At 35.2% G+C, this 13,963-nt stretch overlaps 1 protein-coding gene across 1 annotated transcript in view; it reads right to left on the bottom strand.

Annotated features, from left to right (window-relative positions):
• Positions 1 to 13,963, bottom strand: part of LOC121388907 (meckelin-like) — a 68,647-nt gene that overhangs the window by 24,242 nt on the left and 30,442 nt on the right. Inside the window, exon 12 of the mRNA XM_041520446.1 lies at positions 8,577 to 8,651. Within this exon, the coding sequence (XP_041376380.1) occupies positions 8,577 to 8,651 (75 nt within the window). The remainder of the gene's footprint in view (positions 1 to 8,576; positions 8,652 to 13,963) is intronic.

The following is a 13,963-nucleotide window of genomic DNA, read 5'->3' as shown; positions in this document are numbered from 1 at the left end:
GCACATTGATTAATTAATCATCGGCTACTGGCTGTAAAACATTTGGTAATTCTGACATGTAGTCATCAGAGGAAACCTGCTATATTTTTCCTAATGAAGCAAGGGATCTTTTATATGCACTTTCCCGAAGACAGGAAAACACATATGTACCAAGGCCTTTGACCAGTTGTGGTGCATTGGATGGAATGAGAAAAACACCCAGTCAGCTGAATGAATCCTCTGACGTATTTCGATCCTCAAACGAGTACTCAACCGAGTACTCAACCGACTCAGCTAAATCCCACCCCCACTACACCACTAATGCCACTGAACAAGTCATAACCTCTGATAATAAAGGACAGTACCAGATTTTCTTAGCAAAAAGCTCAACTTTGTTTTGTATCACAACAAAACTAGAGAACATTGATTCAGTGGAAACTTGCTACATTTTTCCATTAGCAGAGAGGGATCTTTTATATGTACTTTCACCACAGACAGGACAGCACATACCACCTCTGATATGCCAGTCGTGGGGATCTTTTATATGCACCATCCCACAGACAGGACAGCATATACCACAGCCTTTTATTGACCAGTCATTGTGCACTGGTTGGGACAGGAAAGAAAAAAGCCAGTCAGAGAATAAGTCCACTGAGGTGGTTCGATCCTACTATACAAGTACTTCATGAGACACCAGCGAGCACTCTACCAACTCGGGTAGATCTCCACATCAAATGATCAGCAATTGTTTTTATCATTAACACTGTAATACAAAACGAAAATATCCAAAACACATCAGTTACCAAAATCTCAGATCTTACCCTGAGGATAAAAGTCTGAACCCTTTTTTTTTAATTGGCCCCCATTCTCCAAAAATTGTTCTTGGAACATAATTATTATATAATGTTCACTATACACTATTTCCAATGTCCTTAAAATATAAAATAAAAATTCTTCTCCTTATGAAAACCCCCCCAAGAATTCCACTAAATTAAACGTCTCGCCTACCATAAACAATTTTGCTGCACTTTGATGAACATTCATTAGTGTAATTATAATTTATAAACCAGGTTTCAGTGACCTAGGACTTATACAAGGTAGTCTGTGAGAAACTGATCTAAACATCAAACTTTAATTATGTACACTTAAACGGAAAATTGATGCCGCTGCCATCAGAAAATTAATACGTACATAAAAGCGAGACAAAAATTGAGGAAAAATCTAGTATTGATTATATTATGGCCTAATATCAACAACAATAAAAACAATAACAGTTACTGACACTGTAATATCAAAAACGAACCAGAAGAATAACACTGTAATACCAAAGACAACAAGTTACAACGAACAACGAACAAATAAGGGAAAAAAATTGCTGTTTTTGTTGAAAGATACTTTATATAAAAGCGGACAGTGGTACTGGAAATGAAGATGTAAGAGTAATCAACTTATTAAAAGTGCCATATCAAAGTCCCATAACGGCAGCTTTCAGCCAAAATCCATATATTAAATTGAAATGTAAACATTATTACTTCAACAATATGTTAATAAAAAATAAAATAAATTTTTTTTTAATTAACTAGTAGAAAGAAAAATATATACTGTAAAATCTTTAGGTGACTCATGAATGAAAGAAACTGGGCACGTTCAGTTGTGGCTGACACTTTGCAATACTTTGCCAGGCTACATGTATATTTCCGAAAAGTTTGCTGTCTTTGTGCATCTCTCTTGACGGTCCTATCTATAGTTCTTCTCACAGGGAACATGCTATGGAATTTACTATGAGTTACTTATTTCTGAGCCAATTGTTTTCTTCATTGGACATAGAATGTTTTTTTGTTTTTTTTCAAAAACACTTTTACTTTTTTTCTTCCGTCAAACAAAACTGAAATTATTTATATAAAAAAAAAAAGTGTAGGATGGCACGGACTATAGTTGCCGACAATCAACAAAGCAGGTTTTTATGATTTCATGAGATTTGTTATGTACATGTACTGCATGGTAAACAGGAATCTAGTTGCTAGCACTATTATAATTTAAATGTTTCTGAATTATTTATGCACAAATGTGTAGGATTCATTAATCTATCTATAGTTATCACAAATAAATGTAAAACTAGTGAAATGTGGTCCTTGTAACTATGATATAGCAACTTTAATGTGAAAAGTGCAACCAGTGTATTGACAAATGACAACCAACTAAGGACTGTATTTATTAGTCCACCTGAGGGTTTTTTCAGAATCAGTAATGGTACATACATGTATCACTGGTCATTTTGGGCAGTACCAGTATATAATGGGACTTTCCGTGGATGATAACCAAAGTAATAAATTGTCACTTTTCTTTGTGTGAGAGCCAGAAGGACGTAAGTGCATTAAAATTAATTTTTAAAAACCTGAGATAATGAAGGAAAACTGTTTTTCTTTATCAGTAGTTAAGATGTCGAATTTCTTTTAATGACAATGAAAGCTGAAAATATTTACGATTTCTTTGTATATTTGCAGTATTTATAGCATATTAGGTGTTTTAGTTATTTGCTTAAATAGTTGTAGTTACGACAATTATTCATGATTAAATTAAATTCGTCATTTACAACCAACAGTATATCAAGTAAATCTGAAAGAACCATCACTTCTAAAACATTTCAGTTTTGTAAATCACATATTTATTTTTAAAAGGAGAAAGTATTCGTTCCTGATGAGTCATCAGAAAAGCTGATGTCATGTTGTGTGCAGTGTTCTTTCTGTGTTCTTTGCGCCATGGGAGTCCTTTTGCTCGGCTCGGGGTAAAAGAACACACAGAGGGTACATAAAAAGCCATATACCCCTCGTGATGCTTCTACAACTTATAATAATACCAAATATTAACAGGGATCTCGCGACTGGTAACGAGAAGCGGTGTCATCAAGAATTCAGCATAACAATGTTTGCTTATTTTAATAATCAGTTATTAATTTTAATGGCAACATGTATGCAAGAAAAGTCTGAAAAATCTGTAGCGTGTTATTTTAACTCTGTAAAGTGTTTGAGCCAAAGTAATAAAAACGGACCGAAATTGCGTGTCAGTTTCAATACACATGCTAGTTCAGGGCCAAAGACAAGTAGACGAGGGCCGATTTCAGGTAGACCGAGCAAAACAAAAACGTCCGCTAAACTTGTTTATGTGCTTCATGTTAAACCCAATGTCCACGTCGGGAACCAATCGCATAGTTCGCGAATGTTTGGAAAACGTTCGTTGGCTGTTTTCAGTGTGCATATAGGTCACGCTTGACAGTCAGCCGAGACTTGCACGTGTCAAAAGACATTGTTGCAGACATTAAACAATACGATTTGTGAGAAAAAAACCCACCACCAAATAGTTGTTCGCATTAATGAATACTTAATTGCTGTTTCGTTTGTTTATTTCCGTTGTCTTTGTTAATTTCGCACTCATGCATTTCGCAATCGCGGGAAAGGAACATGCAGTATTTATACAAATTGCAGTTAAACGTACACTGAATACAATTAGTTTACAATAATCATATTTGTTAGATAAAATATTATATAAATTTGTTGACTGTGAGGTGACATCTCAAAAGATAGCTAGATTTTAAAAAGACCGTAAAATTTGAATTCATTATCTTTTTAATCAAAACCTTTTGACGTAAATGGATAGTTGTCATAACGTGAAGTCAGCATTCTTAGGCTACGTATTTTACAAGCTGAAATCAACAACAAGCATTTAACACGACGCGGAACTTAACAAAATGGCGCAAATGGGGTGTGGAATAGATGGGTTATTAAAATACAATTAAAAGCAGTTCAAACCAAAATAAAGATTGCTATTTTACAGAAATAATGAGCACTGTTTAAAAAAAGAAGAAGAGTATTGGCTCTCAGATTTTTATTAATGCCATAGACCTTAGAATTTTGGGTGTGTTTGCAGAGGGCATTGGCTTCCAACTCTACATATCTCCCCTCACCCACTGAAAAATCAAAGTAATATATTAGCTGCCCCTACCCCCATTGCTGTCTTTGATTTTGATCTGGGATAATTTTGTTATTCAGATGTATTCCAATTTGTACATAATTAGCTGAAAAAGATAGAAGTTTCATATTCATATATAAATACTCTATACAGTACTACACAAAACAATTTTGGCTAAAACATCTTCATTATGGCAAATAAAAATCCCATTTGGCAATTTTTTTGGCAACAGGTATTTTTAATCTTGGATGAGCCCTGAGTTCATCAAGTATTATGACTGTGACAGCCCAAGCGAGACTGAACCACCTCTGCGGATCCATTCAGCTGATTGGGTTGTTTCTCGTTCCAACCAGTGCACAACAACCGGACAAAGGCTGTGGTATGTGCCTTCCTGTCTGTGGGAAAGTGCATATAAAAGATCCCTTGCTGCATTAGGAAAAATGTAGCGGGTTTCCTCTGATGAATCAGAATTACTAAATGTTTGACATCCAATAGCCGATGATTAATTAATCAGTGTGCTCCAGTTAAACAAAACAAACCTTTTTTCAGCCTAAGCGAAGATGAGCTGTAGATAAATAATGTTAAAAAAGAAATAAAACTAAACTGATAAGTAATGATAACAATAAAAACATTTTAAATTTCAGTTTCATTTTCAAGACAGTTCAAAATTATATTCATAAAACGTTTTATGAAATATGTGGGCAACCAAGAGATGTTGTTGGGCAACCAAACTTCAGCTACTGGTTGCCCACCGGGCAACTATCACAATTTCATATTTGTACACCCCTGAGGGCAATCCTGTAGATCTTCAAAGGCAGCTGAAAGGCAGAACTTGATCACCATAACATATAATTAAATGCACGTACATCCAAAATCATTGTGATTATGCTTTCACTTTGGTCGTATATGCCACATACTAGGGGTGCAACGATACGGTCAAAACTGTATTGCGATATAAGAAATTGTATTGCAATATGTATTTCAATATAGTTGATATTATTTAAATTTAATATTTATGGGTTGGGTTTTTTAAATGAAAACAGAAGGCATAACTTTTTAATGATCTTTATTAGTTTCAGCTGTAGGCTAAATGTTTTAGGCCATATTTTTATTTTTTAACACAATACTAGTCTACTAGAACACCGGTGTGACGGTGTCAAACTATTTATAAATTGTCACATTCGGAAATCCTTACTATCAGGCTTCTTTGTTGCTGCTTGCTTGACATGGAAATGTACATATTGAGCCGGGGTTATTAGCCGAGGTTATTAGCCGAGGTATTTTGAACGATCGGCTGAAGTATTCCGAGTTCAGTGAAAAACAGCTAAGTGTGATTCTCATTTGTTGGTTTATTTCTTTGAAGATGATAGCCGTAGCCATATTCCAACGTAAATGAACAATGGATGATAATGAAAGAAAGAAAGTGTTTTATTTAACAACGCACTCAACACATTTTATTTACGGTTATATGGCGTCAGACATATGGTTAAAGACCACACACGTTTTTTTTTAGAGGAAACCCGCTGTCGCCACATAGGCTACTCTTTTACGACAGGCAGCAAGGGATCTTTTATTTGCACTTCCCACAGGCAGGATAGCACAAACCATGGCCTTTGTTGAACCAGTTATGGATCACTGGTCGGTGCAAGTGGTTTACACCTACCCATTGAGCCTTGCGGAGCACTCACTCAGGGTTTGGAGTCGGTATCTGGATTAAAAATTCCATGCCTCGACTGGGATCCGAACTCAGTACCTACCAGCCTGTAGACCGATGGCCTGCCACGACGCCACCGAGGCTGGTGGATGATAATGTGTAAGTAACAAAACATTTATTTGTAACTGGTTATTTTCATTGGACTTTTAACACATTTTGTTTAGAAGTTAGAACCAAGTATAACTGACCTATCACTTCGTATGCCAACAAGTAAGCCGACTATGCTTGACGTGATTGTTACATTTCCTGTCATCACCAATTAATAAAATGATGTGGTTTTTGTTTGTTTGTTTGTTTGCCTATTTCAAGTCAAATAAGATACAAGAAAAGAAAAAAAAGCGTATAAAAATCGCGACACGCAAAACTGTACCGCGGTTCGTATCGAGCTGATCAATTATTGCGATATACCAATATACCGGTTTATCGTTGCAGCACTACCACATACAACATTATTATGAATTAAAATTGTATCTACAGATACAAATTACATGTTGGAAACTTTGCTTCAATTAAAGACATTTCAAAATAGATATTTGTTTTTCACGAAAATTCACCAAAACATGTTTATTATTATAAATATGGTGCACATAAAATGGCAAACCATACGAACATTAATGTTACTGCAATTCCTATTTATATATACACACACCATTCTTGTCTGTTGCCAAATGGTTCCTTGCATGCAGTATCAAATGGTTTTTTTTAAATAGACCGGGCTCTCACAACGACAAAAGTCATATTATTTTTAGAATTCAAGCACATAAAAATATTGACATAATGTATGCTCTATTGTACTTCGCATTTGTAATTTCTATCACAGACCGGTAACAAAGAATACATATGTGTCGTATTTGGAACATACGACCTATGTCAGACATAATTATATAATGAACTGTATTTAAAAAGGGTGTATCTACCACACACGACCAGTCGTGTGCATATAATGGACAGCAAGCAAATCGGAGGAAAGTCGTATGTGTCAGTTATGTCTATTTTCGTGCAAAGTGGTATCTGTGATTCATTTACGACCATTTAAATCCTTCTGTATAAGCAATGCAATTAGGGACACAGCTATGATTTTTTGTGACAATATGTAATCGGGGATGGCAATTCTGAATATGCAAAAAAGACATTTTAGGTCGTATCTGCCACTGAGACCTTTTAGCTCTCACGCAACGATTTATGAAGCTAAATACATAATTCTGAGTAATGTTTTAGAAAGTAAAATGAAACAAATGAATGAAACAAATCTTGAAAAAAAACAAAATTGCTAAAATGTCTAACATATCATCATCACTATGTTGCCATTGACAGAACAAAGTTCAAGATTGTTTGAGACAAAAGAGCCAAAACAATTGACGTATATTAAAAACATGATATTATTAAGTAGTTGATAATGTGTTGTAGTGTTTTCCCTAGCTTGTTTTAGCATGGTGCAGCACCATGCCTCAATAGTCCAGTGCCATCTTGCCTCAATGAGCGCCATGCTGCCCTGAGATTAAACAAGCCTTTTTCAGTAATTAATTCTAAAATTGCCTTTATAAAACACCCAAAAAGGTATTATTAATTAATAAAATATGCTTTTTATATCTTTTGCCATTCATTTATTAAAGCAAGCACATAAATTACAATAATGTTTATTTTAATTAAAAAAAATTGTATTTTAATGAAAAACAAGTGCCCCGAAAATGGTGAAAATGCCCCAAAAGTGTTTGGTCTACCATGCCTTGCCTAATTTCTAGGGAAATCACTATGTTGTTATGTTAAAATGAAAGTAATAATTAGTATATTCTGACTGATGACAGCAAATGGTGCGACATGTGTCGATGTCAGTGAGGCGCCAAGGTGTCAAGTGAGCTATGACACTAAACAACTCAGGGTGTTGACATCTGTTATGTGATTTCATTTTTAAATCAGATTATGTCCAAAATATTACAGCGACTTCTCACTACTACTAATAACTTGGCGACTTGAACCAAATTTTGTCGAAAAAAACTTTAATTTTGCCGGCAAGATTACGGCCGACTACATATATATCATGGTACATGCCCAAAAACCATGCTGTATGGTACAAAAATTAACTGTTATATATATACAACCAAACCAAGTCGGGATGTTGACATCTGTTATGTGATTTAATTTTTAAATCGGATTATGTCCCAAATATTACAGCGACTTCGACTTCTCGCCACTACTAATAACTTGGCGACTTGAAACAAATTTTGTTGAAAAAAACCCACTCATTTTGCCAGCAAGATTAGGGCTGACTATAAATCATGGTACATGCCCACAAGCCATGCTGTATGGTACAAAAATTATCGTGGTACCCATATTGAGTAGCAAAGACACTGTCGTTTCATAAAAATAAACTGTTATATACAGTAAAAAAAAAAAACCCTAAACCGGACACCCTCAGGACAAAGTAAAATGTCTGGTTTTAAGGGGTATCCGGTTTAGAGAGGTTCTTTTTTATACTGATGTTTAAAAAGGGACCATGAATAATGTCCGGTTTTGCGGGAATTCCAGTTTACAGACGATCCGGTTTTGCAAGGTTTCACTGTATATACAAACAAACCATTATCTCAGTGGGACCAGATTTGTTTTTCTTAAACACAGGGACCAGTTGTTCAAACGTTACCTAGCTTAACCAATTCTTCACAGACATTTTCCTAACCAAGGACTGAATAAATACAAATAAGAATTGAAAGTATAATGTTGGAACTTGATTTTGAACAACCAAAGGTATCCATACCCAACCAAATATAAAGTATATTTTGTAAATTCAGTCCAGTTAGCTTTTAGTGTAAATTATGCCATGGTAACCATTTGTTAACTTTAAAATATCATGGGCTAATGAGGACACAGAGGTTGAGATAATGACATCTGACTGTGTAATATAATGGAATAGTGGAATTACCTGCCGCTTTTGGTATTGTTGCTACATTATCGACCATGAAAAAACGTCTCACCAGCTTCCATTTGTCCATATCACCTGAAATAACACAAACATTTTATCATGTGAAACAATTTGAGTAAATAATTATTATAAAAACAACGCCCACATTCTGAATTATATACATGTAGCCTTTAAAAGCTGCAATTTCAAAACTTATTTTCTTAGCATTCAAGCAATGCCATTTAAATATGAAGTTTCATTTTCTTAGCATTCAAGCAATGCCATTTAAATATGAAGTTTAATTTTCTTAGCATTCAAGCAATGCCATTTAAATATGAAGTTTCATTTTCTTTCCGTGATGCACCTTTTTCAATTTTAATTGGCTGCACTCTGAAAGATTAATTTTATTAATGCTAATGAGAGATTAGCAAATTTGTCAGCGATATCTGTCTGGCATAATATTACAGTGTTCACTTCAACTGAACTAGTAAATACAACATGAGTGGCCATTAGATATCATGTATCTTACGAGTTGTTTTAAAACATATTTAACAAATGAAAGCATGTTAGTTGCAATTTTGTAACTGTAAGATATGTGTAGCTTGTAAGATAAATACTTAAATGGGGTATTTTACAATTACAAAAAAAGAAAGAAATGTTTTATTTAACAATGCACTCAACACATTTTATTTACGGTTATATGGCATCAGACATATGGTTAAATACCACACAGATTTTGAGAGAGGAAACCTGCTCTCGCCACTTCAAGTGCTACTCTTTTTGATTAGAGGCAAGGGATCTTTTACACGCATCATCCCACACAGAATAGTATATACCACGGCCTTTGTTACACCAGTTGTGGAGCACTGGCTGGAACAAGAAATAGCTCAATGGTCCACAGCGGGGATCGATCCTGGACTGACCACACATCAAGCGAACACTTTACCACTGGGCTACGTCCCACCCCCTTTTATAATAGACCTCTTTCACATTCCACTGCACATGTGCCCGTTGCAGGGTAACTCAAGGACGCAAACCGCGAACTCACGCGAGATCTCTCAAAAATAGACCTGTGGACAAGTTGGGGGGCATAGACAATGGGAGGCCACGCAATAGGAATTTAAAAAACTCCCTGATTAATTATTCTATCAGTAGGGAACCCGAAAATTCTGTCGACATCCAACAAGACTTATTGGAGACATTTGTGAATTATTGCTTTTCACGAAATAAAAAATATGTGGTTGTCAATGCCCGACAAACCATCGGTTCAGATTCGTACGCAATAAATATCGGATATGGGCTGAAATAATATTAATGTGTGCGAGCGTGTATCTATGCATATATTTATTGTATTTAACATGATTTAAATATTTATAAAGATTATACAGATAAATACATTCAGGATTCTTGTCGAGATTTCTTTGCACCAAGTTATTAAAAAATTTGTTTGGTATTTGGAATAAAATTAAATGATACATATGAAAATTTGAGCATTAGAATCAGGCCCGTAAGAAAGATATCTGGAGATCGGGGGGGGGGGGGGGGGGGGGGGGGGGGGCGCAGGGCACAATCTGTAGTGGAGGGACAGTCTAATTGGTGGTGGGTGGGGGACAAAAGCCATATTTTAAACCGTATTTATAAAAGTGGGGCTATAGTCCCCTCCTCCCTCCAACTTCCCGGTTGCTACCGACCTGAGAATGGTCAGAAATGTAACTATTGCATATACATGTACAGCTATTTAAATTCGAAGCAAGATTATTTAACCTCAGAAAGATTCAAGTTTTATTTAGAACAGATTAGACTAGCCGACAGCTTGATAATATAGCTACAAACTCAGGATGGTCTCTTTATTATAAACTCATGAGGGTTTATTATGAGCAGTCATAAGGTACTAGTCATAAGATACTTCGTTTGAATGTTTGAAGCAAACATATTAAGTACCATGTCAGGCCCGTATTGTATTCATTCAAGTGGTTTTATAGTAAACATAAATACAATAGATACCATTATGTGAATGTGTGTCTTCATCCCCTGGGTAACATTCATTTGATAATCCAGACGTTATGATCCCCTGTTTCTCAAGGCAAATAATAGTTCTACATATATTTATATATATATAAATCTAGGGAAACGATAAGGGGAAAATAGAGCTGTGATAAAGGTCTATGTGAGTTAGGGGTTTTGTTGGGTTTTTTAGGGGGAAGAAGAAGCATATTTTATTAAATTTTAAATACTGATACATCACTGGTAAATCCACGTGAATATTTAACTCTAATTCTAATTGTTAAAAGTAGCAAACACATTCCACTAAAATTAATTTTATTGTATGATTCTTTTAATCTGGTGTTGTTAAAATACCCTTGACAGGCGGCTCCAGAGACCTCATTTAAGTTAATATTTCACTGCTTTTGGTCTTAAACCATTCCGTTTTTCGCAGCCATTTTAACATCTTATACGAAATATGTACGTTAGTCGCTAGAGATTCACAGCTCCTACGAAGCTACTCACGACGCTCATGACAACTGTCGATCATGCCCCCCCCAATTTGTATACAGCCTCGATACCGTCCAATTCGGCAAGGGACGGTACTCTTCGCGCACATGCGCAATGGGAATGTGAAAGAGGTCTATTATAATATCAATTATTATATTAACTTACTTTTATAGGCATTTTTAAAATTTATTTTGCTATTACAAAACTAGAATACAAATATAGACCCTAGAAAACCTTCCTGTTTTCTGTTACAACTATTTACTTCTCACTAAAGTGTCTATCCTCCATGATTTTTTGATTCCTACATTGCAATTCATAAAAGGTTGCATTGCATAAAGGGTTGTAGAAAACAATGTGCATTAAAAATGTTACCAAATAAACACTCAAGCCCCGTGAGTATAAAGCAAATGTAAATGTGGCAATTATTTTTCAAGGAATAAATTCTTTAAAAAAAAAAGACAAAAAAGAAAGATAAATGGTATCTAATGGACATGAATGTACATATAGTATTCTGCTTTTTTTTACATATTCTCAAAAACAGTTTTAAAACAAATTTAAATGTCTCTTCCAACCAAAGCCCTAATGCTTATTGTTAACTTATGCATCACAGACAAATCAATTTCAAGTTCACTTATATGTCATAGAGTAATGAATTTCGATCATGTTTTTCTTCCATTGGATGGTATAGAATTGGCAACATTGGGCGTTCCATGAAGCAATCTTAGAGTAAAGATCACCTTAAGTGCATAAGGTAGTTAATGACTTAAGGTGATTTTAGTGCTAAGATCGCTTCGTGAAATGGGGCCCTGATCATCACCTAGGAGCAGCCAGTCGTATATCTTTAAATTATCACATGTATATGTGTTTAACTTATTAGTATGTGTTACCTACATTTCAAAGCAAAAGTTAATGATTTTGTCAAGAAGCCTACATTAAGCAACTTTGAGATAGAACCTTTAATACTTGAGAAGAAAAAAAGCACTGCTGCAAGTCTTGTAGATTACCATTAAGGCATATTTATTATGTGCACACCTGCCCAGACAAGGCAACATGCATGGTATATCAGTTGTGAAGCATTGGTTGTAATGGGAAATAACTCAATGGGTTATGGGGAATTAATTATATAACACATCACAAGATAACAATAATGTAACAATATAAACTAAATAAAACTCTGATAAAATTAATTTGTCTGAGAGTAAACTAAATAGCTGATTAAAGAGTGACTAAATTGCGAAATGTTAACATCAATCATACTTTGAGGCCTAAAAACTGTAACTGGTTATATTCAAAGTTAGGGTTTAAATTTTTTTAAACATTTAATGTTTAAAAATCTGAAAAGATAGAGAGTATTTCCCTCAAATTACAGTGAAACCCTTCTATACTGACCACCCAAATAGTCAAGTAAAAAGCCCAGTATAAGGGGTGTCGAGTTTAAAAAGGTTCTGTTCTGTTCTGTTCTGTTCTGTTCTGTACTGATATTGAAAAAGGCACCATGAAAAAAAATCTCCAGTTTCCATAGAATTCTGATTTACTGTATTTAACTTTGCATCACTCCTATTAGGTGTATACAATGTATCTCCCGCACGCCCCCCCCCCCCCCCCCCCCTTCAAAAAAAAAACAAAAACATTCTAAAAAGAAAAAAAGAAGGAAAACATCCTCATTTTTGCCGAGTAAACATAACTATAGTTATTATTTCAAGTATCTTGTGAAAATCAGTTGACATTCTTATTTTTAAGACATACGACTGGTTGCTCCTAGGTGATAACCAGGTCACCAGTGTCATGCATCCAAAGAAAAACAACACGGTGGAAATAGATTACACTGTGACATATAGTTAACTTGTGATGCATAAGTTAGCTACAACGGCTGTAAGTAACTTTTAGTCGAAAAAAATGTTAAATTTGCTTAAAACTTGGTTTTTGAGCATACATGTATGTAAGAAATAGAATAATACATTTGTGTCCATTAGATACTATTTATCTTACAACTCGTTGTTTAAAACATATCAAATCCACTTTCACTCGTTAGATACATTTTAAAACAACTCGTTGTTTAAAAACATACAACTCGTTGTTTAAAACATATCAAATCCACTTTCGCTCGTTAGATACATTTTAAAACAACTCGTTGTGAGATAAATGATATCTGGGGCGGGACGTACCCCAGTGGTAAAGCGCTCGCTTGATGTACGGTCGGTTTGGGATCGACTCCCATCAGTGGGCCCATTGGGCTATTTCTCGTTCCAGCCAGTGCACCACGACTGGTATATCGAAGGCCGTGGTATGTGCTATTCTGTCTGTTGGAAAGTGCATATAAAAGATCCCTTACTTCATTAGGAAAAAGTGTAGCGGGTTTCCTCTATTGACTATATGTCAACATTACCATATGTTTGACCTCAAATAGCCGATGAATAACCAATCAATGTGCTCTAGTGGTGTCGTTATACAAACCAAACTTATAAATAAATGGTATCTAACGGCCACTCATGTATTATTCTCTATTTCCATCAGCCTCTCATGTAGCATTCTCTATTTACATCATTTTATGTGGCTCTAGATGTGCTTAGTGCAAGTGACTGCATGCACTGGACAGTCTTATCTTGAAACACAATGAACACCCTGGTCCCGACTAGGAAGAACTTATAAAGTAAATAACACAGAGCATATGACACCAGACAGGAAGGACAATAAACAGATGATGAAAGAGTGACGGAATCCTGAACCGTTTGCTCAAGTAACATTGTAAACAGCACCCAGCAAATCAAACCAGGCAGGACAATAAACAGATGATGAAAGAGTGACGGAATCCTGAACCGTTTGCTCAAGTAACATTGTAAACAGCACCCAGCAAATCAAACCAGGCAGGAAAATAAATGCAGAACATTGTAAACAGCACCCAGCAAATCAAACCA

The sequence above is a fragment of the Gigantopelta aegis genome, chromosome 14, assembly GCF_016097555.1.
Source record: "Gigantopelta aegis isolate Gae_Host chromosome 14, Gae_host_genome, whole genome shotgun sequence".
Classification (NCBI taxonomy): domain Eukaryota; kingdom Metazoa; phylum Mollusca; class Gastropoda; order Neomphalida; family Peltospiridae; genus Gigantopelta; species Gigantopelta aegis.
Note: the sequence above shows the minus strand (reverse complement) of the source record. Positions and strands in the feature narration are given on the sequence as shown.